Source organism: Thalassophryne amazonica, chromosome 19, assembly GCF_902500255.1.
Source record: "Thalassophryne amazonica chromosome 19, fThaAma1.1, whole genome shotgun sequence".
Taxonomy (NCBI): Eukaryota; Metazoa; Chordata; class Actinopteri; order Batrachoidiformes; family Batrachoididae; genus Thalassophryne; species Thalassophryne amazonica.
Window position 1 is genome coordinate 43,391,804 of NC_047121.1, and position 22,704 is coordinate 43,414,507.

General features: G+C 37.7%; 1 protein-coding gene across 1 annotated transcript in view; it reads right to left on the reverse strand.

Annotated features, from left to right (window-relative positions):
- LOC117531812 (trichohyalin-like) overlaps positions 1 to 22,704 on the reverse strand; it is a 98,566-nt gene that overhangs the window by 11,666 nt on the left and 64,196 nt on the right. Inside the window, exons 27-52 of the mRNA XM_034194963.1 lie at positions 21,646 to 21,690; positions 21,510 to 21,551; positions 18,686 to 18,754; positions 18,448 to 18,495; positions 18,249 to 18,296; positions 18,046 to 18,099; positions 17,830 to 17,871; positions 17,484 to 17,555; positions 17,272 to 17,313; positions 16,700 to 16,741; positions 14,922 to 14,972; positions 14,689 to 14,736; positions 14,485 to 14,535; positions 7,717 to 7,770; positions 7,504 to 7,545; positions 6,760 to 6,801; positions 5,933 to 6,001; positions 5,691 to 5,738; positions 5,490 to 5,540; positions 5,291 to 5,344; positions 5,082 to 5,123; positions 4,809 to 4,883; positions 2,955 to 2,996; positions 2,602 to 2,646; positions 2,479 to 2,520; positions 1,820 to 1,885 (exon numbers count right to left, since the gene is read on the reverse strand). Of these exons, the coding sequence (XP_034050854.1) occupies positions 1,820 to 1,885; positions 2,479 to 2,520; positions 2,602 to 2,646; positions 2,955 to 2,996; positions 4,809 to 4,883; positions 5,082 to 5,123; positions 5,291 to 5,344; positions 5,490 to 5,540; positions 5,691 to 5,738; positions 5,933 to 6,001; positions 6,760 to 6,801; positions 7,504 to 7,545; positions 7,717 to 7,770; positions 14,485 to 14,535; positions 14,689 to 14,736; positions 14,922 to 14,972; positions 16,700 to 16,741; positions 17,272 to 17,313; positions 17,484 to 17,555; positions 17,830 to 17,871; positions 18,046 to 18,099; positions 18,249 to 18,296; positions 18,448 to 18,495; positions 18,686 to 18,754; positions 21,510 to 21,551; positions 21,646 to 21,690 (1,326 nt within the window). The remainder of the gene's footprint in view (positions 1 to 1,819; positions 1,886 to 2,478; positions 2,521 to 2,601; positions 2,647 to 2,954; positions 2,997 to 4,808; positions 4,884 to 5,081; positions 5,124 to 5,290; positions 5,345 to 5,489; positions 5,541 to 5,690; positions 5,739 to 5,932; positions 6,002 to 6,759; positions 6,802 to 7,503; positions 7,546 to 7,716; positions 7,771 to 14,484; positions 14,536 to 14,688; positions 14,737 to 14,921; positions 14,973 to 16,699; positions 16,742 to 17,271; positions 17,314 to 17,483; positions 17,556 to 17,829; positions 17,872 to 18,045; positions 18,100 to 18,248; positions 18,297 to 18,447; positions 18,496 to 18,685; positions 18,755 to 21,509; positions 21,552 to 21,645; positions 21,691 to 22,704) is intronic.

Sequence of the window (22,704 nt, forward strand, 5' to 3'; positions counted from 1 at the left end):
ATAAGGACTTTAACTACAGCTTTAAGGACCCCTTTAAGGACAGTCGGTGCGCCGTGCTGCGACGATGCGGCACAAACCACTGGATCATTGCTAAGCTGATGGCTCTGTGGATACGAGACCGTTGTGTGCTCTTTCTCTGGTTATCACAAGACCTGGACATCAGCCATTTTCCGTCAGATTTCACTTTTAACAAGAGATTTTGTCATGGAAAGCCGCGCGGAGGCTTCGCGCGTCACGACCGATTCGCTGATGAAGCGAGACAAAGGAATACCTCCGTTTCGGAGTGTTAGAGGACAAGTTTGGACATGCCTATCTCGGCTTTCAGTGCTTATCAGTCCAGTAAGTATCAGAGAAATTGTGGAGAGCTGGACATGTCCCAACTTGTCCTCTAACACTCCGAAACGGAGGTATTCCTTTGTCTCGCTTCATCAGCGAATCGGTCGTGACGCGTGAAGCCTCCGCGCGGCTTTCCATGACAAAATCTCTTGTTAAAAGTGAAATCTGCTGGAAAATGGCTGATGTCCAGGTCTTGTGATAACCAGAGAAAGAGCACACGATGGTCTCGTATCCACAGAGCCATCAGCTTAGAAATGATCCAGTGGTTTGTGCCACATCGTCGCAGCTCGCAGCACGGCGCACCGACCGTCCTTAAAGGGGTCCTTAAAGCTGTAGTTAAAGTCCTTATTCTCTGTGAAGCCTGTAAAATTTTCACTGAAAGCAGATAAATTTTTCGAATGGTTTCTAGGTGCCAGTCTCTAACAGCTTCTGAAAAAATTCTGATGGAAAAAAAGTCATTTTCATTCCGCCATTTCCAGACAATGAAAATCCGACGAGGGGGCGGGAACACTCCTTCCACAAGGCGTGCTCACAGGCGAACGACGTCACCGACAGGCGTGGAAAAACTCACGCATGCGCACGAGGGTTCAAGCATGTCTGACGTAAAAACATATGAATGAAATCCATATAGTTTTTGAAAAAAATAAAAAGGTATGATACTTTATGGACAGACCTCGTATCGGCCGATATAAGCCCTTTTCAAAGTACTCACTCTTGGCCGAAATTTTGCCGATAGAACGCAAATAATTTCTCATAAACAGAACAGTTACTGAAATAATGTTTGTGTCGGCAATGTAAAGTGTCCTTGCACCGTTTGTCCAGTAGATGGAGCTCTGACTCCATTCAACTGAGAGCTGCTTATACCCCTGCTTAAATGTGTTCATCACCGGCCCCCGTAGTTCGCCGTCACACTGCACTGATTGGCTGACAAAAGCATACAAGTTTATAAGGATCTATATCCTTATCCTGAACTTATATCTAAGCTGCAGCAACAAGAGGTACAAGATCAGATATATTTCACAACTCTTTTTAAGGATATGTATTTGCTAATTTCATAAAGGTTTAATTCTTGATTGCATTTTTTGAACTTGAAAATTCTTCTGTTATAAAGTTAATCAATATGATGACAAAGCTTCAGCTTTTAGCTCATACCTTTTTGTTAAGGGTCCAAAAAAGAACATTTTATTCATTAAAAAAAAATATCGGCGATTTATCGGCTATCGGTAAATCAGCCAATTTATCGATTATTGGCATTTTTTTTCATCCAAATATTGTTATCAGCATCGGCCTCAAAAAATCCTTATCGGTCGGCCTCTAAAATTAATGCACTTGCAGGATGATGTTGCAAAAGTGACAAGGGTTAAAAAAAAAAAAAAAAAAAAACGCCAGAAGTGATCAATCGTTAAACTCACAATTTGATTTTGAGCTTCATAAGAAAAAAAAAAAGCTCTAAATCCAAAAGGCCGGCTGCTGGAAAACATACCTTTCTTCAGTGGTACAACTTTGACCTTCGTCTTTGTTAGAGAAACATTTTTCTGTTGAATTTCTGCTTTAATGACAAATAGATGGAAATCAACTATAAACTTATTACTTAAAAGCATTAACCTGTAAGAACAAAGAGAAGAAGTCTTTGTTTTAACTTTATAAAGGCTGCCTTAAATTTGCAAGTTGAGTGAACTTGAAAAGATGAGTTGGTGTAAGTTTTATAATTCAACCATTTCAATACAGTATCACATCTTTTCATGTCATACTCACAAATGACTGATCTATGGATATGTAGTTCAGAAAGAAAGTGTGCCTTGTTTCATGTTTTGTTTTGACTTTAATTTTGCATCATTTTCACTTTGTACAGTATTTTCACTGAACCAAGGGCAACTTTGATGGGTGGCCCACAAAATTCGAGCATGTTCTGTGTCTGAAATACATGTCACTCTGCATGAATACACAGATCAGTCATTTGGACTATGACATTAAAAGCCCTGTTGCTGTGTTGTAATGGTATAAAATTTACCTCAGTGTATCTCTTCAAGCTCAATCAGCTAAAAATTTAAGGCATACTGAACACTAACTTTTTAAATTTAATGCAGACTTCTTTTTTTCTTAACACAGTGTAAGATTAAAAAAAAATTGTTGCATACGTACCTTTAACTTTTGGCACTACTTTTGCTTTTAGTGCAAAAGGTTCTACACAAACAGATTTTATTTGGTTATTCCAAATAAAACATAAGATGACAGGATGAAACCAAACACAGAACTGAACCGTACCTCTCTTTGTTGTAACTGGTTTGGACTTTGGCTTCAAAACCTCATCTGTTAAATCAAACATGCAAAATTATTTTATATCCGCTTATACTCTAAATATTTTGTACATTTAATAATGTGAAATATAATTACAGCCATATATATTTGGAAATCCCCCCCAGCTGTCCATTGCAGCCTGTTAGCGTTGATAATTATAGGAGCATAGAAAATATTCTCTAATTCTACAACATTCAGTGTATTTTTATGTAATCGCTCTCAATTTAAAGCTGCTAGTCTTTTCATCTGTAATATACTGTGACACACATGCAGCTAAAATACAACAAACAACATAAAATGCGAACCTAAATCTATTGTACCTGTCTTTGTCGATGCTGGTTTGACTTTTGGCACTTTGATTCCTGCATTAAAGTAACATGAATGCTTTGATATACAGTCAACAAATATGGTGTTAAATCATTTACAGTTGTGATTGGATGTTTGCATACAGTCGTCATGGTAATTTTGGGCTTTTAATGCTGTCTTTGAACTGTTCTTTTGTCAGGGTGGAATAATTGTACAGCATACATCATACTTAAAAAAAAAACAAACAAACAAGAATGCACGAGTTTGAATTATTTCTGATATCCTCTCATCCACACAGGTTCAAAATTATACATACAGGCTCAAATATATACATATACCTCCACTAACATTTGGTTAAATGTCCCTCAGCAAGCTGCACCTTGACCAGATGTTTTTGGTAGCCATCAACAAGCTTCTGGCATAATTCTAGCTGGACATTTGACCACTCTACTTGGCAGAATTGGTAGATTTCAATTAAACTGGTTGGCTTCCTGGCAAAATCCTGTCTTTTCTGCATAGCCCGCAAAGTGTCAATCGGGGTGAGGTCGGGGCTTTAGGAAGACATTCCAGATTCCTACTTTATCCGACCGAGAACCAGTTTTAATGATTGTTTGAGATCATTGTCCTGTTGGAACATCCAGTTGTGGCCAGATTTCAACCATCTAGCTGTTGATTTGAGGTGACATTGAAGAATTTGGAGGTAATCCTCCTCCTTCATTATTCCATCCACTTTGCCAAATGCACCAATACCACTGGCAGCAAAACGGCTCCACAGCATGATGCTACCACCATCATGACAGTTGGTACAGTGTTGTCAGGTTTGAAAACCTCAGCTTTACTCCTTCAAACATGCCTCTTGTCATTGTGGCCAAATAGCTCAATCTTTGTCTAGTTTGACCATAAAAATCTTGTTCATGTGGGCCGCTGCAAATTTCTGTCAACTCTGAAGGCCTCGATTTTGTAGCAGGGGCTTCATCCTTGATTGAGATCCTCTCAGTCAATGGCGACATAAAACTTGCTTCACTGTGGACGGTGACACTGGCATTCCAGCAGTTTCCAGGTTATGGGAGGGCTGAGGCTTGGTGGTTCCTGGCTTGTTCCTGAGCATCCCCAGTTTCCTCCCATCTGAGGGTAACAGTTTGGGTCTTCATCCAGACCTTGGCAAAGTGGTGACACATCTGAGTAACTTGTACTTATGACAACTGTTTGAAATGATGATCTTGGAATCTGCAGTTTTTTTTTTTTAAATGGCTCCAAAAGACTTTCCTAATTTTCTTAAATCTACAGTTCTCCTTCATAGTTGGAGATCTCCCTGATTTCTTTGGACTTTTCCATTGTTCTGAATATTGGTCAGTCCAGTGAGTGCTGTCAAAACACAATTTTAATGCTGGGAAAGAGAAACTACTAGTTGTAGTCAATCATGATCACTAACAAAAAGTTAATAGGCCTTGTCACGTTAAAAGACATTATAGAACCTTCAGCACCACTTGTTAAAAGATTTAAATGAATGTATGTATATATTTGAGCCTGTATGTAAAAATGTTGACCCTGTATGAATGAAAGAAGAGCCAAAATAAATTCAAATGTGTGCATCCAATTCTTGTTTTTTCAAGTCTGTCATGACATACGCTGTACAATCATTCCACCCTGACAAGTGAACAGTTGAAAGACATCATTAACCGGCTGAAATTACCATGACGTTCATGCCCATCATGACTACATGTAAACCTCCAATTACAACTGTACATTTAGAAATGACTTGCTGGGATCAGATACAGTTGTTAACTAATCCTCCACATAATTATTCTTTGTCATATTAACAACAACCTCACAAGTCTGTGATCTCTTACGAAAAGCAGTATGAATACCTTTCTTCATAGGCACTATTTTGACCTTCTCTTTCACTAGAGAAACATTTCTTTGGACACCTTCTTGTGGAATCACTAAAAATGGGAAAAAATTAAAAATATACATTTTAACTCCATTTTGTAAAAAATTCAAAATGCAATAAAACTGAAAATACATACAAAAAAATATAAAATCACAGTCATAAAATATGATTTAAACAATGTTGCTTATAGGAGACTATTTTTCCTTTATAATAAAAACAAACAAAATGTGCTAATTACAAAAAAAATTACCTTTCTTGATCGGAGCGGCTTTGACCTTTTCCTTTGATATATCTGTGTCACAACATAGGGCACAGTGATTATGCTAGTTTTACTTTTTATTTTGTTTATTTAAATTTAAACCATTTGCATCAATAAATTACAGGAGATATAATAATGTAAAAACTACATTATGCAAGCACAGTGACACATTTGGTACTTAATGCACATTCCCACATTACCTTTCTTTGTAGGTTCTGCCTCAGCTTTTGCTTTAATTTTAGAAGCGTCTTTCTCTGTGGGAAAATTACAAATATCTGTCAGCATTCATGTATCTAAAGGTATCATCTTGTCTGTGCACCAGCAGATAATAAACTATGTAAAATGTTCTTTCTTTGCAAGCAGCTCAGATACAAAAAGTCAGCGCAGAAATAACTGAACCTTTTGTGATGGTTCCTGGTTCCATCTTCTTCTTCTTGACAATTTCAGGTTCTGAAATTAGGAACATGAACTTCTTCAATCAGCTATGACTCTAAAGTTATAGTGCGCTTAGATCAGAAAATGTAAAGAAAGGAATGCAGAGAAATAATAAATAACTGAATTTTAAATAAAGTAACATTTTTGAGTAGTAAAAAGTTTTACTTTTATCCACAGGTGCTGGTTTGAGTTTCTCTCTTGGAGCCACTGGCGCTGACAGAGAAAACAGATTACAGTGTCAAGATTTGCTCTTTTTGTACAAAAGAGCACAAATGAAATGAACGAACTTGTAGTATAATGTTCCAAAAGTGACAAGGGTTAAAAAAAAGGCTGGAAGTGATCCATCGTTAAACTCACAAACTGATTTTAAGCTTCATATGAATTCAAAAGGGCAGCTGGAAAAGTACCTTTCTTTCGTGGTACAACTTTGACCATCGTCTTTGTTAGAGAAACATTTTTCTGTTGGATTTCTGCTTCTGCGACTAACAGATGAAAATCAACTACGTTATTACTTCATTACACCGTAAGAACAAAGAGAAAGACTTTGTTTTAATGTTACAAAGACTGCTTTAAATTTGTAAGTTGAGTGAACTTGAAAAGATGAGTTTGGGTAACTTTTATGATTCAACCGTTTCAGTACAATATAACATATTTTCATGTCATAGTTACAAATGACTTAACTATGGATATATATTTCAGGAAAAAAAAAGTGCACCATAAAAAACAACAAGTAATTTTATGTTTGTTTGATGTTTTGTTTTGCGTCACTTTCACTTTCTATTTTCACTGAATCCAAGTCACTCACACCTTTGAAGTGCAGACTTGTTGTGAGGCAGGTGCACGACCAGTGTGCTACTAAGTTGTTACTGTAATAAGAGCAAATAAGTGTATGTTACCTAGGTAACAAAACTTATTTGTGTTATCCCTGCATGGTCGTGCACAGGTTGTGTACCTGTGTCACAGGTGTCTCGAAGGCACCAGTGCATCTGTGCTGTGCGGAATCCCAGCGTGTTTCTTTTAAATATAAGTTGCGCTGCACAAATCCATAAATCAGACATTCATGACTATGAAATAAAAAGACCTGATGCTGTGTTGCAATGGTATTAAAAGTTACCTCAACTTATCTCTTCAAGCTCAGCCAACCTAAAATTTTAAGGCAGATTGAAAAGTAACTCTTTAAATTTGATGCAGTCTCTTTTTTAACAGTGCAAGATAAAAGTTTCTGCATACATACCTTTAGGTTTTGGCACTGCTTTTGCCTTTAGTGCAAAAGGTTCTATACAAACAGATTTAATTTGGTTACTCCAAATTAAACATTATAAGATGTAGCGAATTTGGCCAGTCAACAAATAAGGCGTCAAAATATTCACATTTAGAAATGACTTGCTGTGATCAGTTACAGTTGTTAACTAATCTCACACATAATTTTTCTTTGTAATATTAACAACAACCTGACAAGTCTGTGATCTCTTATGAAAAGCATTTTGAATACCTTTCTTAATAGCCATTATTTTGACCTTCTCTTTCACCAGAGAAACATTTCTTTGGACGCCTTCTTGTGGAATCACTAAAAATGGGATAAAAAAAAAAAAGTATTTTAACTCCAGTTTCAGAATTTGTGAGTTTGATGTGTTTTTTTAGGACATGTTAAATGGTACATTTTTTTCACTTTGTCAGTATTTTCTTTTATGGCAGCAGCCTCTGTGTAGTGTATAGTTATAATTTATTAATGTGACACTTTCCAAATTGTTTTACAAAGGGTTTTACATCATTACTGTAAAAATTCAAAATGCAACAAAAGTGAAAATGCATACACACAAAAGATATAAAATCACAGTAATAAAAGATGAATAAAACAATGTTGCTTGTAGTAGTCTATTTTAACTTTTCTCTGGAAATACTATTACTATGTACTATTTCACTCATTAAAAAAAAATTACAAACACGGTGTGCTAATGATTTATACAAAAAACATTACCTTTCTTGATCGGAACGGCTTTCACCTTTTCCTTTAATATATCTGTGTCACATAGGGCACAGTGGTTATGTTAGTTTACCTTTTATTTTGATTTTTTTTTATTTAAATTAAAACCATTTGCATCACTGAACTACTGGAGAAGATGTAATAATGTAAAACCTGCATTATTCAAGTACAGTGACACATTTGGTACTTAATACACACTCACATTACCTTTTTTTGTGGGTTCTGTCTCGGTTTTTGCTTTCACTTTGGAAGCATCTTTTGCTGTGGGAAAATTACAAATATCTTTCAGCTTTCATGTACAGTGAGGAAAATAAGTATTTGAACACCCTGCGATTTTGCAAGTTCTCCCACTTAGAAATCATGGAGGGGTTTGAAATTTTCATCTTAGGTGCATGTCCACTGTGAGAAACATAATCTAAAAAAAAAAATAAAATCCGGAAATGTATGATTTTTAAATAATTTATTAGTATGTTACTGCTGCAAATAAGTATTTGAACACCTGTGAAATTCAATGTTAATATTTGGTACAGTAACCTTTGTTTGCAATTACAGAGGTCAAACGTTTCCTGTAGTTCTTGACCAAGTTTTCACACACTGCAGCAGGGATTTTGGTTCACTCCTCCATACAGATCTTCTCCAAATCTTTCAGGTTTGGAGTTTCAGCTCCCTCCAAAGATTTTCTATTGAGCTCAGGTCTGGAGACTGGCCAGGCCACTCCAGGACCTTGAAATGCTTCTTACAGAGCCCCTCCTTAGTTTCCCTGGCTGTGTGTTTGGGGTCATTGTCATGCTGGAAGACCCAGCCATGACCCATCTTCAGTGCTCTTACTGAGGGAAGGAGGTTGTTGCAGTCATCCTGTCCCCTTTGCAGAAGAGCACCCCCAAACTATGATGTTTCCACCCCCATACTTCACAGTTGGAATGGTTTTCTTGGGGTTGTTCTCATCCTCTAAACGTGGTAAGTGGAGTTGATTCCAAAAGCTCTATTTTGGTTTCATCTGACCACATGACCTTCTCCCATGCCTCCTCTGGATCATCCAGAAGGTCACTGGTGAACTTCAAATGGGCCTGGACATGTGTGGGCTTGAGCAGGGGGACCTTGCTGCCCTGCAGGATTTTAAACCATGACAGCATTATGTGTTACTAATGTAATCTTTGTGACTGTGGTCCCAGCTCTCTTCAGGTCACTGACCAGGTCCTCCTATGTAGTTCTGAGCTTTCTAAGAATCATCCTTACCCCACAAAGTGAGATCTTGCATGGAATCCCAGACCGAGGGAGATTGACAGCCATCTTATGTTTCTTCCACTTTCTAATAAATAACACTATGTAACAAATTTTTATTTTTGTTTTGTTCCTGGGTACACAGTGTGTTTTCCTAACCTGTTATGCCTTAAATAAATAGAAAATAGCTGTTATTCCACAGAAACTTTGCTTCTGTGATCAATCAAATCAGTTTTTTTTTATATAGCGCCAAATCACAACAAACAGTTGCCCCAAGGCGCTTTATATTGTAAGGCAAGGCCATACAATAATTATGTTAAAGCCCAACAGTCAAAACGACCCCCTGTGAGCAAGCACTTGGCTACAGTGGGAAGGAAAAACTCCCTTTTAACAGGAAGAAACCTCCAGCAGAACCAGGCTCAGGGAAGGGCAGTCTTCTGCTGGGACTGGTTGGGGCTGAGGGAGAGAACCAGGAAAAAGACATGCTGTGGAGGGGAGCAGAGATCGATCACTAATGATTAAATGCAGAGTGGTGCATACAGAGCAAAAAGAGAAAAACACTCAGTGCATCATGGGAACCCCCCAGCAGTCTAAGTCTATAGCAGCATAACTAAGGGATGGTTCAGGGTCACCTGATCCAGCCCTAACTATAAGCTTTAGCAAAAAGGAAAGTTTTAAGCCTAATCTTAAAAGTAGAGAGGGTGTCTGTCTCCCTGATCTGAATTGGGAGCTGGTTCCACAGGAGAGGAGCCTGAAAGCTGAAGGCTCTGCCTCCCATTCTACTCTTACAAACTCTAGGAACTACAAGTAAGCCTGCAGTCAGAGCGAAGCGCTCTATTGGGGGTGATATGGTACTACGAGGTCCCTAAGATAAGATGGGACCTGATTATTCAAAACCTTATAAGTAAGAAGAAGAATTTTAAATTCTATTCTAGAATTAACAGGAAGCCAATGAAGAGAGGCCAATATGGGTGAGATATGCTCTCTCCTAGTCCCCGTTAGTACTCTAGCTGCAGCATTTTGAATTAACTGAAGGCTTTTCAGGGAACTTTTAGGACAACCTGATAATAATGAATTACAATAGTCCGGCCTAGAGGAAATAAATGCATGAATTAGTTTTTCAGCATCACTCTGAGACAAGACCTTTCTAATTTTAGAGATATTGCGTAAATGCAAAAAAGCAGTCCTACATATTTGTTTAATATGCGCTTTGAATGACATATCCTGATCAAAAATGACTCCAAGATTTCTCACAGTATTACTAGAGGTCAGGGTAATGCCATCCAGAGTAAGGATCTGGTTAGACACCATGTTTCTAAGATTTGTGGGGCCAAGTACAATAACTTCAGTTTTATCTGAGTTTAAAAGCAGGAAATTAGAGGTCATCCATGTCTTTATGTCTGTAAGACAATCCTGCAGTTTAGCTAATTGGTGTGTGTCCTCTGGCTTCATGGATAGATAAAGCTGGGTATCATCTGCGTAACAATGAAAATTTAAGCAATACCGTCTAATAATACTGCCTAAGGGAAGCATGTATAAAGTGAATAAAATTGGTCCTAGCACAGAACCTTGTGGAACTCCATAATTAACCTTAGTCTGTGAAGAAGATTCCCCATTTACATGAACAAATTGTAATCTATTAGACAAATATGATTCAAACCACCGCAGCGCAGTGCCTTTAATACCTATGGCATGCTCTAATCTCTGTAATAAAATTTTATTGTCAACAGTATCAAAAGCAGCACTGAGGTCTAACAGAACAAGCACAGAGATGAGTCCACTGTCTGAGGCCATAAGATCATTTGTAACCTTCACTAATGCTGTTTCTGTACTATGATGAATTCTAAAACCTGACTGAAACTCTTCAAATAGACCATTCCTCTGCAGATGATCAGTTAGCTGTTTTACAACTACCCTTTCAAGAATTTTTGAGAGAAAAGGAAGGTTGGCGATTGGCCTATAATTAGCTAAGATAGCTGGGTCAAGTGATGGCTTTTTAAGTAATGGTTTAATTACTGCCACCTTAAAAGCCTGTGGTACATAGCCAACTAATAAAGATAGATTGATCATATTTAAGATCGAAGCATTAAATAATGGTAGGGCTTCCTTGAGCAGCCTGGTAGGAATGGGGTCTAATAGACATGTTGATGGTTTGGATGAAGTAACTAATGAAAATAACTCAGACAGAACAATCTTAGAGAAAGAGTCTAACCAAATACCGGCATCACTGAAAGCAGCCAAAGATAACGATACGTCTTTGGGATGGTTATGAGTAATTTTTTCTCTAATAGTTAAAATTTTGTTAGCAAAGAAAGTCATGAAGTCATTACTAGTTAAAGTTAATGGAATACTCAGCTCAATAGAGCTCTGACTCTGTCAGCCTGGCTACAGTGCTGAAAAGAAACCTGGGGTTGTTCTTATTTTCTTCAATTAGTGATGAGTAGAAAGATGTCCTAGCTTTATGGAGGGCTTTCTTATAGAGCAACAGACTCTTTTTCCAGGCTAAATGAAGATCTTCTAAATTAGTGAGATGCCATTTCCTCTCCAACTTACGGGTTATCTGCTTTAAGCTGTGAGTTATACCACGGAGTCAGGCACTTCTGATTTAAAGCTCTCTTTTTCAGAGGAGCTACAGCATCCAAAGTTGTCTTCAATGAGGATGTAAAACTATTGACGAGATACTCTATCTCACTTACAGAGTTTAGGTAGCTACTCTGCACTGTGTTGGTATATGGCATTAGAGAACATAAAGAAGGAATCATATCCTTAAACCTAGTTACAGCGCTTTCTGAAAGACTTCTAGTGTAATGAAACTTATTCCCCACTGCTGGGTAGTCCATCAGAGTAAATGTTATTAAGAAATGATCAGACAGAAGGGAGTTTTCAGGGAATACTGTTAAGTCTTCTATTTCCATACCATAAGTCAGAACAAGATCTAAGATATGATTAAAGTGGTGGGTGGACTCATTTACATTTTGAGCAAAGCCAATAGAGTCTAATAATAGATTAAATGCAGTGTTGAGGCTGTCATTCTCAGCATCTGTGTGGATGTTAAAATCGCCCACTATAATTATCTTATCTGAGCTAAGCACTAAGTCAGACAAAAGGTCTGAAAATTCACAGAGAAACTCACAGTAACATCCAGGTGGACGATAGATAATAACAAATAAAACTGGTTTTTGGGACTTCCAATTTGGATGGACAAGACTAAGAGTCAAGCTTTCAAATGAATTAAAGCTCTGTCTGGGTTTTTGATTAATTAATAAGATGGAATGGAAGATTGCTGCTAATCCTCCGCCTCGGCCCGTGCTACGAGCATTCTGACAGTTAGTGTGACTCGGGGGTGTTGAGTCATTTAAACTAATATATTCATCCTGCTGTAACCAGGTTTCTGTAAGGCAGAATAAATCAATATGTTGATCAATTATTATATAATTTACCAACAGGGACTTAGAAGAGAGAGACCTAATGTTTAATAGACCACATTTAACTGTTTTAGTCTGTGGTGCAGTTGAAGGTGCTATATTATTTTTTCTTTTTGAATTTTTATGCTTAAATAGATTTTTACTGGTTATTGGTGGTCTGGGAGCAGGCACCGTCTCTACGGGGATGGGGTAATGAGGGGATGGCAGGGGGAGAGAAGCTGCAGAGAGGTGTGTAAGACTACAACTCTGCTTGCTGGTCCCAACCCTGGATAGTCACGGTTTGGAGGATTTAAGAAAATTGGCCAGATTTGTAGAAATGAGAGCTGCTCCATCCAAAGTGGGATGGATGCCGTCTCTCCTAACAAGACCAGGTTTTCCCCAGAAGCTTTGCCAATTATCTATGAAGCCCACCTCATTTTTTGGACACCATTCAGACAGCCAGCAATTCAAGGAGAACATGCGGCTAAACATGTCACTCCCGGTCTGATTGGGGAGGGGCCCAGAGAAAACTACAGAGTCCGACATTGTTTTTGCAAAGTTACACACCGATTCAATGTTAATTTTTGTGACCTCCGATTGGCGTAACCGGGTGTCATTACTGCCGACGTGAATTACAATCTTACCAAATTTACGCTTAGCCTTAGCCAGCAATTTCAAATTTCCTTCAATGTCGCCTGCTCTGGCCCCCGGAAGACAATTGACTATGGTTGCTGGTGTCGCTAACTTCACATTTCTCAAAACAGTGTCGCCAATAACCAGAGTTTGATCCTCAGCGGGTGTGTCGCCAAGTGGGGAAAAACAGTTAGAAATGTGAACGGGTTGGCGGTGTACACGGGGCTTCTGTTTAGAACTACGCTTCCTCCTCACAGTCACCCAGTCAGCCTGCTTTCCCGGCTGCTCGGGATCTGCCAGAGGGGAACTAACGGCGGCTAAGCTACCTTGGTCCGCACCGACTACAGGGGCCTGGCTAGCTGTAGAATTTTCCACGGTGCGGAGCCGAGTCTCCAATTCGCCCAGCCTGGCCTCCAAAGCTACGAATAAGCTACACTTATTACAAGTACCATTACTGCTAAAGGAGGCTGAGGAATAACTAAACATTTCACACCCAGAGCAGAAAAGTGCGGGAGAGACAGGAGAAGCCGCCATGCTAAATCGGCTAAGAGCTAGTAGCTGCGCTAAGCTAGCGGATTCCTAAAAACACGCAAAGTGAATAATGTGTAAATAATTTAGAGGTGATTCAGCAGAGGGAGTGCTTTAGTTAAGGCACGTTAAGATTACACTGGGAAACAAATCGTTATCTAGATAACTAGATCAATCTAACTGCGCAGATTAAACAGCTAACAGATACAGAAAAACACCGCTGTGCTCCGGAACAGGAAGTGATACAATACCGCAGTGAGAGCCAACCACCAGTAGAGGCAAGCAAGAGCAAAAAGGACAATGATATTTTGAAATTTGTCTGTTTTCAAGAATATTCTCGATTTGCCTTCACTACTACTGAGTAGTCTTCTGGAATATTCTTGAATTGCTAGAACTGTCCAGAATTTTCTAGAAGTTTCCAGAATTATCTAGAAATTTCAAGAAACTTTTAGAACTTTCTAGAACATTAAAAAACTAAAATCAAAGTTTGTGCTGAATGTAGTCATTTTTCCATAGACTTTAGTCATAAGCAGTTGAAATATAACACTTAGAAGCCAGGAACCAAAATTGTGTTACATAGTGTAATCATAAGAGTTGTTGTCTTCTACCAAGCTGCTTGCCTGTTGTCCTGTAGTCCATCCCAGCCTTGTGCAGATCTACAGTTTTGTCCCTGGTGTCCTTAGACAGCTCTTTGGTCTTGCTATAGTGGACAGGTGTGATTGATTGAGTGTGTGAACAGGTGTCTTTTATACAGGTAACAAGTTCAAACAGGTGCAGTTAATACAGGTAAAGAGTGCAGAATAAGAGGGCTTCTTAAAGAAAAATTAACAGGTCTGTGTGAGCCGGAATTCTTGCTGGTTGGTGTTCAAATACTTTTTTGCAGCAGTAACATACAAATAAATTATTAAAAAAATCATACATTGTGATTTCTGGATTTTCTTTCTGTTTTTTTTTTTTAGGTTATGTGTCTCACAGTGGACATGCACCTAAGATGAAAATTTCAGACCCCTCCATGATTTCTAAGTGGGAGAACTTGCAAAACAGCAGGGTGTTCAAATACTTATTTTCCTCACTGTATCTAAAGGTATCATCCTGTCTGTGCAGAAACAGATGAATATCCAACTATGTAAAATGTTCTTTCTCTGCAAGCAGGTCGCATACAAAAAGTCAGCACAGAAATAAACTGAACCTTTTGTGATGGTCCGTGGTTCCACCTTCTTCTCCTTGAGAATTTCAGTTTCTGAAATAAGGAACATAAAACTCTGCAATCAGCTACGACTCTAAAGTTCTAGTGCACTTAATGTAGATCAGAAAATTTAAACAAACATGCAGACAAATCATAAATAACTGAATTTTAAACAAAGTAACATTTCTGAGTGGTAAAAAGTTTTACTTTTTTCCAGGGGTGCTGGTTTGACTTTCTCTCTTGGAGCTACTGGTGCTGACAGAGAAAACAGATCAGTGTCAAGATTTGATTTCTTCAAATGTAGAAAAGAGCACAAATAAAATGAATGAACTTGCAGGATAAACGAGAAGGAAAAAAAAAGTTAAAAAATGATCCATTGTTAAACTCACAAACTGATGATGAGCTTCATAAAAAGAAAAAAGTACAGAAAACAGACATACCTTTCTTCAGTGGTACAACTTTGACCGTCTTTGTCTGTTGGATTTCTGCTTCTGTGACGAACAGATGGAATTCAATGATCAGCTACTTTATTACTTTAAAAACATTAAACTGTAAAAACTTTGATAAAGACTTTGATTTAACTTTAAAATATTAGTGTTTGGACTGCCTTAAATTTGTAAGTTGGCTGAAATTGAAAAGACAAGTTGGGGTAACGTTTATGATCCAACCATTTCAATACCATATCACAGTAGAGAAGCTTGAGTCTTCGACTGGACTGGGTTGCTTGACGCGAGGACGTTTCGCTTCAAATCGCAGAAGCTTCTTCAGCTAAAATTCTTGCTCTGGAAGTCTGACTTCTGTCTGACTCTTGTAGAGACGAATAAACCGAAGTCACAAAAGCTGGAGTTTTAAACCTAACCAGACCCCTCCTACTGAGAGGGCAGCTGTCCCTCCTAATGATGGGATGGATGCCCCATTGTAAACAGGGGATAAAGCGGGTCTCAGACCCCCTCCCCGGTTAAGGCTGGGTTTCAGACGTTTCACAAAGAATGCCTCCTTGACCCCTCTCTCAAACCATTTCTTCTCTCTGGCTAATATTTTAACTTCCTTGTCCTCAAACATGTGGTTAGTGTCTTTAAAGAGGAGGAGGAGGCATTCTTTGTGAAACATTTGAAACCCAGCCTTATTCAGGGCGGGGGTCTGAGACACGCTTTATCCCCTGTTTACAATGGGGTACTCAGGTCAAAGGAGTTTCAGTCTTTTGTTCATGGTAATGAGTCATTCAAGTCATCAGGAGAGTCATCAAGGGAGCCATCAGGAAAGGCATCCATCCCATCATTAGGAGGGACAGCTGCCCTGTCATTAGGAGAGTGCTGACTAGAGCACAATAGTTGCTAATGAGAGCTATTGTTTATTCACTAGCTTATAGCAGTCTGCCTCTCAGTAGGAGGGGTCTGGTTAGGTTTAAAACTCCAGCTTTTGTGACTTCGGTTTATTTGTCTCTACAAGAGTCAGACAGAAATCAGACTTCCAGAGCAAGAATTTTAGCTGAGGAAGCTTCTGTGATTTGAAGCGAAACGTCCTCGCATCAAGCAACCCAGTCCAGTCGAAGATTCAAGCTTCTCTACTATGGAAACCACCTGGACAACTGAGAGTTTACACAGAAACAATACCATATCATGTCTTTTCATGTCACAGTCACAAATGATCTATGGATTTGTATTTCAGAAAAAAAAGTGCTCCTTGTTTAATCTTTTGGTTTGACTATTTAATTTCACATGTCACTCTTATTATATTTTCAGTGCAAATACTGAAGGTCACCCAACGCAGACTTACTTGTTGTCAGGCAGATTACTGATAAGAATATGTTTAAAAATAAGTATATGTTACCTATTTAACAAAAACTATTTGTGTTATCCCGGCATGGTCGTGCACAGGTTGTGCACCTGTCTCACAGGTGTCTCGAAACCGCCAGCCCACCTATTTTATATTTTATGCAGTGCAGAAGTTAAGCGTATTTCTTTTCAGAATAATTGTCATTGTGTATGAATCCACATTTCAGTCATTTGTGACTGTGACATAAAAGACCTGTTGCTCTGTTGTATTGGTATAAAAAGTTACCTCAACTTATCTCTTCAAGCTCAGTCAACTCAAAATTTTAATATTGGACTAAAAACTACCTTTTTAAATTTAATGTAGGCCTAGTCTCTCTCTCTCTCTCTCTCTCTTTTTTTTTTTTTTTTTTTACAGTGTAAGTTAAAAGTTTCTGTGTACGTACCTTTGACTTTTGGCACTGTTTTTGCTTTTAGTGCAACAGGTTCTACAAAAACAGAATTAATTTAGTTATTCCAAGAAAAAACATTATAACTTATTATAAATTTTTTTCTAAATGCAAATTTTGATTATATTAGTAATGTCATAATATGAATCCCCTATAAGACTAATAAATAAAATTATAGTGGTGCCAAATAAAATTCTTTTCATGCCTTAAATCTTAAAAAGCTTAATGGCTTCATACTTTTAATCAAACATACTCAGTTTTTTTTTTATGTCTGCTCATCCATCAAATATTTTGTACATTTTAACACTGTGAAATAAAGTTAGGGGCATATATATTTGAAAATTAATTTTTTTTTAATTTTTATTTTAGCTGTCCATTGCAGCCTGTTAGAGATGATAATTGAAGGAACACAGAAAAAGTGCTGTAATTCTACATTTAGTGTAATTTTATGTAACCACCCTCAATTTAAAGCTGTTAGTCTTTTCAACTGTGATACACTGTGACACACATGCAGCTAAAATACAACAAACGTGGTCAGAATGTTAACTGCAAACATAAATCTGTTGTACCTGACTTTGTAGATGCTAGTTTGACTTTTGGCACTTTAATTCCTGCATTAAAGTAATACAAAAGCTCTGCTAAACAGTCAACAAATAAGGTGTCATAAATCACTAACTGGGATCAGTTAGAGTTGCTAACTAATCCCCCGCATAATTACTCTTAGTAATATTAACAATAACCTCACAAGTTTGAGATCTCTTATGAAAAGCACTTTGAATACCTTTCTTTATGGGCACTATTTTGACCTTTTTCACCAGAGAAACATTTCTTTGGAGATCTTCTTGTGGAATGACTGAAAATGGGGAAAAATAGCAATAATTTATTAATATGGGACTTTCCAATTTGTTTTTATAAAGGGCTTTACATCATTGCTGTAAAAAATTCAAAATGTAATAAAACTGAAAATGCATATACACAAAAAAGTTATAAAATCACAGAAATAAAAGATTAATAAAACAATGTTGCTTGTAGTAGCCTATTTTTACTTTTTCTGTGGAAATACTACAATTTTACTCATAGAAAGAATTACAAACATGGTGTGCTAAGGATTTGTAGAAAAACATTACCTTTCTTGATCGAAGCAGTTTTGACCTTTTCCTTTGATATATCTATGTCACAACATAGGGCACAGTGGTTATGTTAGTTTTACCTTTGATTTTGTTTCTTTATTTAAATTAAAACCATTTGCATTAATAGACCACTGGAGAAGATGTAATAATGTAAAAGCTGCATTATGCAAGTACAGTGACACATTTGGTACTTAATACACACTCTCACATTACCTTTCTTTGTAGGTTCTGTCTCAGCTTTTGCTTTCACTTTGGAAGCTTCCTTTTCTGTGGGAAAATTACAAATATCTTTCAGCTTTCATGTATCTAATGGTATCATCTTGTCTGTGCACCAGCAGATGAATACTAAACTATGTAAAATGTTCTTTCTCTGCAAGCAACTCAGATACAGAAAGTCAGCACAGAAATAACTGAACCTTTTGTGATGGTCTGTGGTTCCACCTTCTCCTTCAGAATTTCGGTTTCTGAAATAAGGAACATGAAACTCTGCAATCAGCTATGACTCTAAAGTTCTAGTGCACTTAATGTAGATCAGAAAATGGAAACAAACAAATCTAGAGAAATCACAAATAACTGAATTTTAAATAAAGTAACATTTTTGGTAAAAAGTTTTACTTTTTTCCAGGGGTGCTGGTTTGAGTTTCTCTCTTGGAGCTACGGACGCTGACAGAGAAAACAGATCAGTGTCAAGATTTGATTTCTTCAAATGTACAAAAGACCACAAATGAAATGAATTCACTTCTAGGATAATGTTGTAGAAGTGAGAAGAAAAAAAAAACTCGAAAGTGATCCATCTTTAAACTCACAATTGGATGTTAAGCTTCATAAAAATAAAAAGGATAGAAAAAAGTACCTTTCTTCAGTGGCACAACTTTGACCTTCGTCTTCGTTAGAGAAACATTTTTTTGTTGGATTTCTTCTTCTGACAAACAGATGAAAATCAATGATCAGCTACTTCATTACTTAAAATGAAGTACAAAGAGAAAAGACTTTAGCTTTACAACCCCAATTCCGATGAAGTTGGGACATTGTGTAAAATGTAAATAAAAACAGAATACAATGATTTGCAAATCCTCTTCAGCCTATAGTCAGTTGAATACACCACAAATACAAGATATTTAATGTTCAAACTGATAAATTTTATTGTTTTTGTGCAAATATTTGCTCATTTTGAAATGGATGCCTGCAACACATTTCAAAAGAGCTGGGACAGTGGCATGTTTACCACTGTGTTACATCACCTTTCCTTCTAACAACACTCAATAAGTGTTTGGGAACTGAGGACACTAATTGTTGAAGCTTTGTAGGTGGAATTATTTCCCATTCTTGCTTGATGTACGACTTCAGTTGTTCAACAGTCCGGGGTCTCCATTGTTATATTTTGCGCTTCATAATGTGCCACACATTTTCAATGGGCGACAGGTCTAGACTGCAGGCAGGCCAGTCTATTACCTGCACTCTTTTACTACAAAGCCACGCTGTTGTAACACGTGCAGAATGTGGCTTGGCATTGTCTTCCTGAAATAAGCAGGGCGTCCCTGAAAAAGATGTTGCTTGGATGGCAGCATGTGTTGCTCCAAAACCTGGATGTACTTTTCAGCATTGATGGTGCCATCACAGATGTGTAAGTTGCCCATGCCATGGGTACTAACACACACCCATACCATCACAGATGCTGGCTTTTGAACTTTGCGCTGGTAACAATCTGGATAGCCTTTTTCCTCTTTTGTCCGGAGGACACGACATCCATGATTTCCAAAAACAATTTGAAATGTGGACTCATCAGACCACAGCAAACTTTTCCGCTTTGCGTCTGTCCATTTCAAATGAGCTCGGACCCAGAGAAGACGGCGACATTTCTGGATGTTGTTGATGTATGGCTTTCGCTTTGCATGGTAGAGTTTTAACTTGCACTTGTAGATGTAGCGACAAACTGTGTTACTGACAATTGTTTTCTGAAGTGTTCCTGAGCCCAAGCGGTAAGATCCTTTACACAATGATGTCGGCTTTTAATGCAGTGCCGCCTGAGGGATCGAAGGTCGCGGGCATTCAGTGTTGGTTTTCGGCCTTGCTGCTTACGTGTAGAAAGTTCTCCAGATTCTCTGAATCTTCTGATTATATTATGGACTGTAGATGATGGAATCCCTAAATTCCTTGCAATTGAACATTGAGAAACGTTGTTCTTAAACTGTTGGAGTATTTTTTCATGCAGTTGTTCACAAAGTGGCGATCCTCACCCCATCTTTGCTTGCGAATGGCTGAGCCTTTTGGGGATGCTCCTTTTACACCCAATCATGACACTCACCTGTTTCCAATTAGGCGTTCTTTGAATATTCATTAGCTTTCCCGGTCTTTTGTTGCCCCGTCCCTACTTTTTTGAAACGAGTTGCAGGCATCCATTTCAAAATGAGCAAATATTTCCACAAAAACAACAAAGTGTATCAGTTTGAACATTAAATATCTTGTATTTGTGATGTATTCAATTGAATATAGGTTGAAGAGGATTTTCAAATCACTGCATTTGTTTTTATTTACATTTTACACAATGTTCAACTTCACTGGAATTGGGGTTGTACAAAGTTAGTGTCTGAACTGCCTTAAAGTGCATATCGCTAGTAAATGAAATTTCAAATGAGCTGACTATTCTAAATAAATAATTATGAATTTTTGGTGCCATGTGCCCTGAGAAATTAAGCCATAAACATGGGTAATTTAGCCTGATTTTATCTGCTGCTGATGAACGCTCAGAAACATGAACCTGTAAGAAATGTGGGCTTCGGTGACATCATGTGAGGCAACGCTCCCTCAGACCCATTTATTGAAACAAATCGGAAAACTATAATTTTTTTGCAGCTCGAAATCAATGTTTTTTGTGGACTCTGACAGTGAATATATCGAAGTGGTGAGCAGGTGTGTTTTGGGAGGAAAAAAAGTGGTACTTGTTTTATGTGTTGTTTTGTCCATTTCATTTTGCGTCACTCTCACATTGTATTTTTAATGCAAACACTGAACCTAGGTCGCCCACAGCTTTGAACTGCAGATTTATTTGTTGTGAAGCAGGTTACTGATAACAAGAACAGGTTTAATAATAAGTATCCGTTATGTAGGAAAATAAACATATTATTGTCATCCTTAACGGCATGGTCATGCACAGGTAGAGCACCTGTCTCACAGCTGTCTCAGCGGCACCAGTGCAGCTGTGCTGTGCAGAATCCGTGTGTTTCTTTTAAAAAATACGTGTCACTCTGCACGAATCTATAGATCAGTCATTCTATGACCCGATGCTGTGTTGTAATAGTATAAAAAGTTACCTCAATTTATCTCTTCAAGCTCAGTCTGACTTTAATTATAATGCAGCCTTTTTGTTAATATGTAATTTTATTTAATCTTTATTTAACCAGGTCAGTCCCATTGAGATCGAGACCTCTTTTGCAAGGGAGACCTGGACAATTATAAAGTTTCTAGTTAACCTAACCTGCATGTTTTTAAATGTGAGAGGAAACCCAGAGCACCGGGAGGAAACCCACACAAACACAGGGAGAACATGCACACTCCACACAGAAAGGCCACAGGTGGGAATCGAACCTATGATCTTCTTACTGTGAGGCAACAGTGCTAATCACTAAGTCACTTGTGCTGCCCATATAGTTTTAAGATAAAAGTTTTTGTATACGTACCTTTAACTTTTGGTTCTGCTTTTGCCTTTAGTGCAACAGGTTCTACAAAAACAGATTTAATCCAGTTATTGCAAGTAAATTTTTATACATAAGAGGACACAATAAATCTAATCACACAGAAAGAACTGAGTCGTACCTCTCTTTGTTCTAACTGGTTTGGACTTCTGTTTCAAAACCTCATCTGTTAAATCAAACATACAAAATTATTTAATGTTTGCTAATCCTGTAAATATTTTATGCATTTTAAGACTGTGAAATAAAGTTGGGGGCATATACATTTGGAAATTGACATTTTAAATTTTTAGTTTAGTTGTCTGTTGCAGTCTGTTATAGTTGATAATTGTAGAAACATGGAAAAATCACTATCAGTTTAAAGCCGTCAGTCTTTTCATCTGTAATATACAACCCCTGACAAAAATGATGGAATCACCGGCCTCGGAGGATGTTCATTCAGTTGTTTAATTTTGTAGAAAAAAAGCAGATCACAGACATGACACAAAACTAAAGTCATTTCAAATGGCAACTTTCTGGCTTTAAGAAACACTATAAGAAATCAGGAAAAAAAATTGTGGCAGTCAGTAACGGTTACTTTTTTAGACCAAGCAGAGGGGAAAAAATATGGAATCACTCAATTCTGAGGAAAAAATTATGGAATCATGAAAAACAAAAGAACGCTCCAACACATCACTAGTATTTTGTTGCACCACCTCTGGCTTTTATAACAGCTTGCAGTCTCTGAGGCATAGACTTAATGAGTGACAAACAGTACTCTTCATCAATCTGGCTCCAACTTTATCTGATTGCTGTTACCAGATCAGCTTTGCAGGTTGGAGCCTTGTCATGGACCATTTTCTTCAACTTCCACCAAAGATTTTCAATTGGACTAAGATCCGGACTATTTGCAGGCCATGACATTGACCCTATGTGTCTTTTTCCAAGGAATGTTTTCACAGTTTTTGCTCTATGGCAAGATGCATTATCATCTTGAAAAATGATTTCATCATCCCCAAACATCCTTTCATTTGATGGGATAAGAAAAGTGTCCAAAATATCAACATAAACTTGTGCATTTATTGCTGATGTAATGACAGCCATCTCCCCAGTGCCTTTACCTGACATGCAGCCCCATATCATCAATGACTGTGGAAATTTACATGTTCTCTTCAGGCAGTCATCTTTATAAATCTCATTGGAA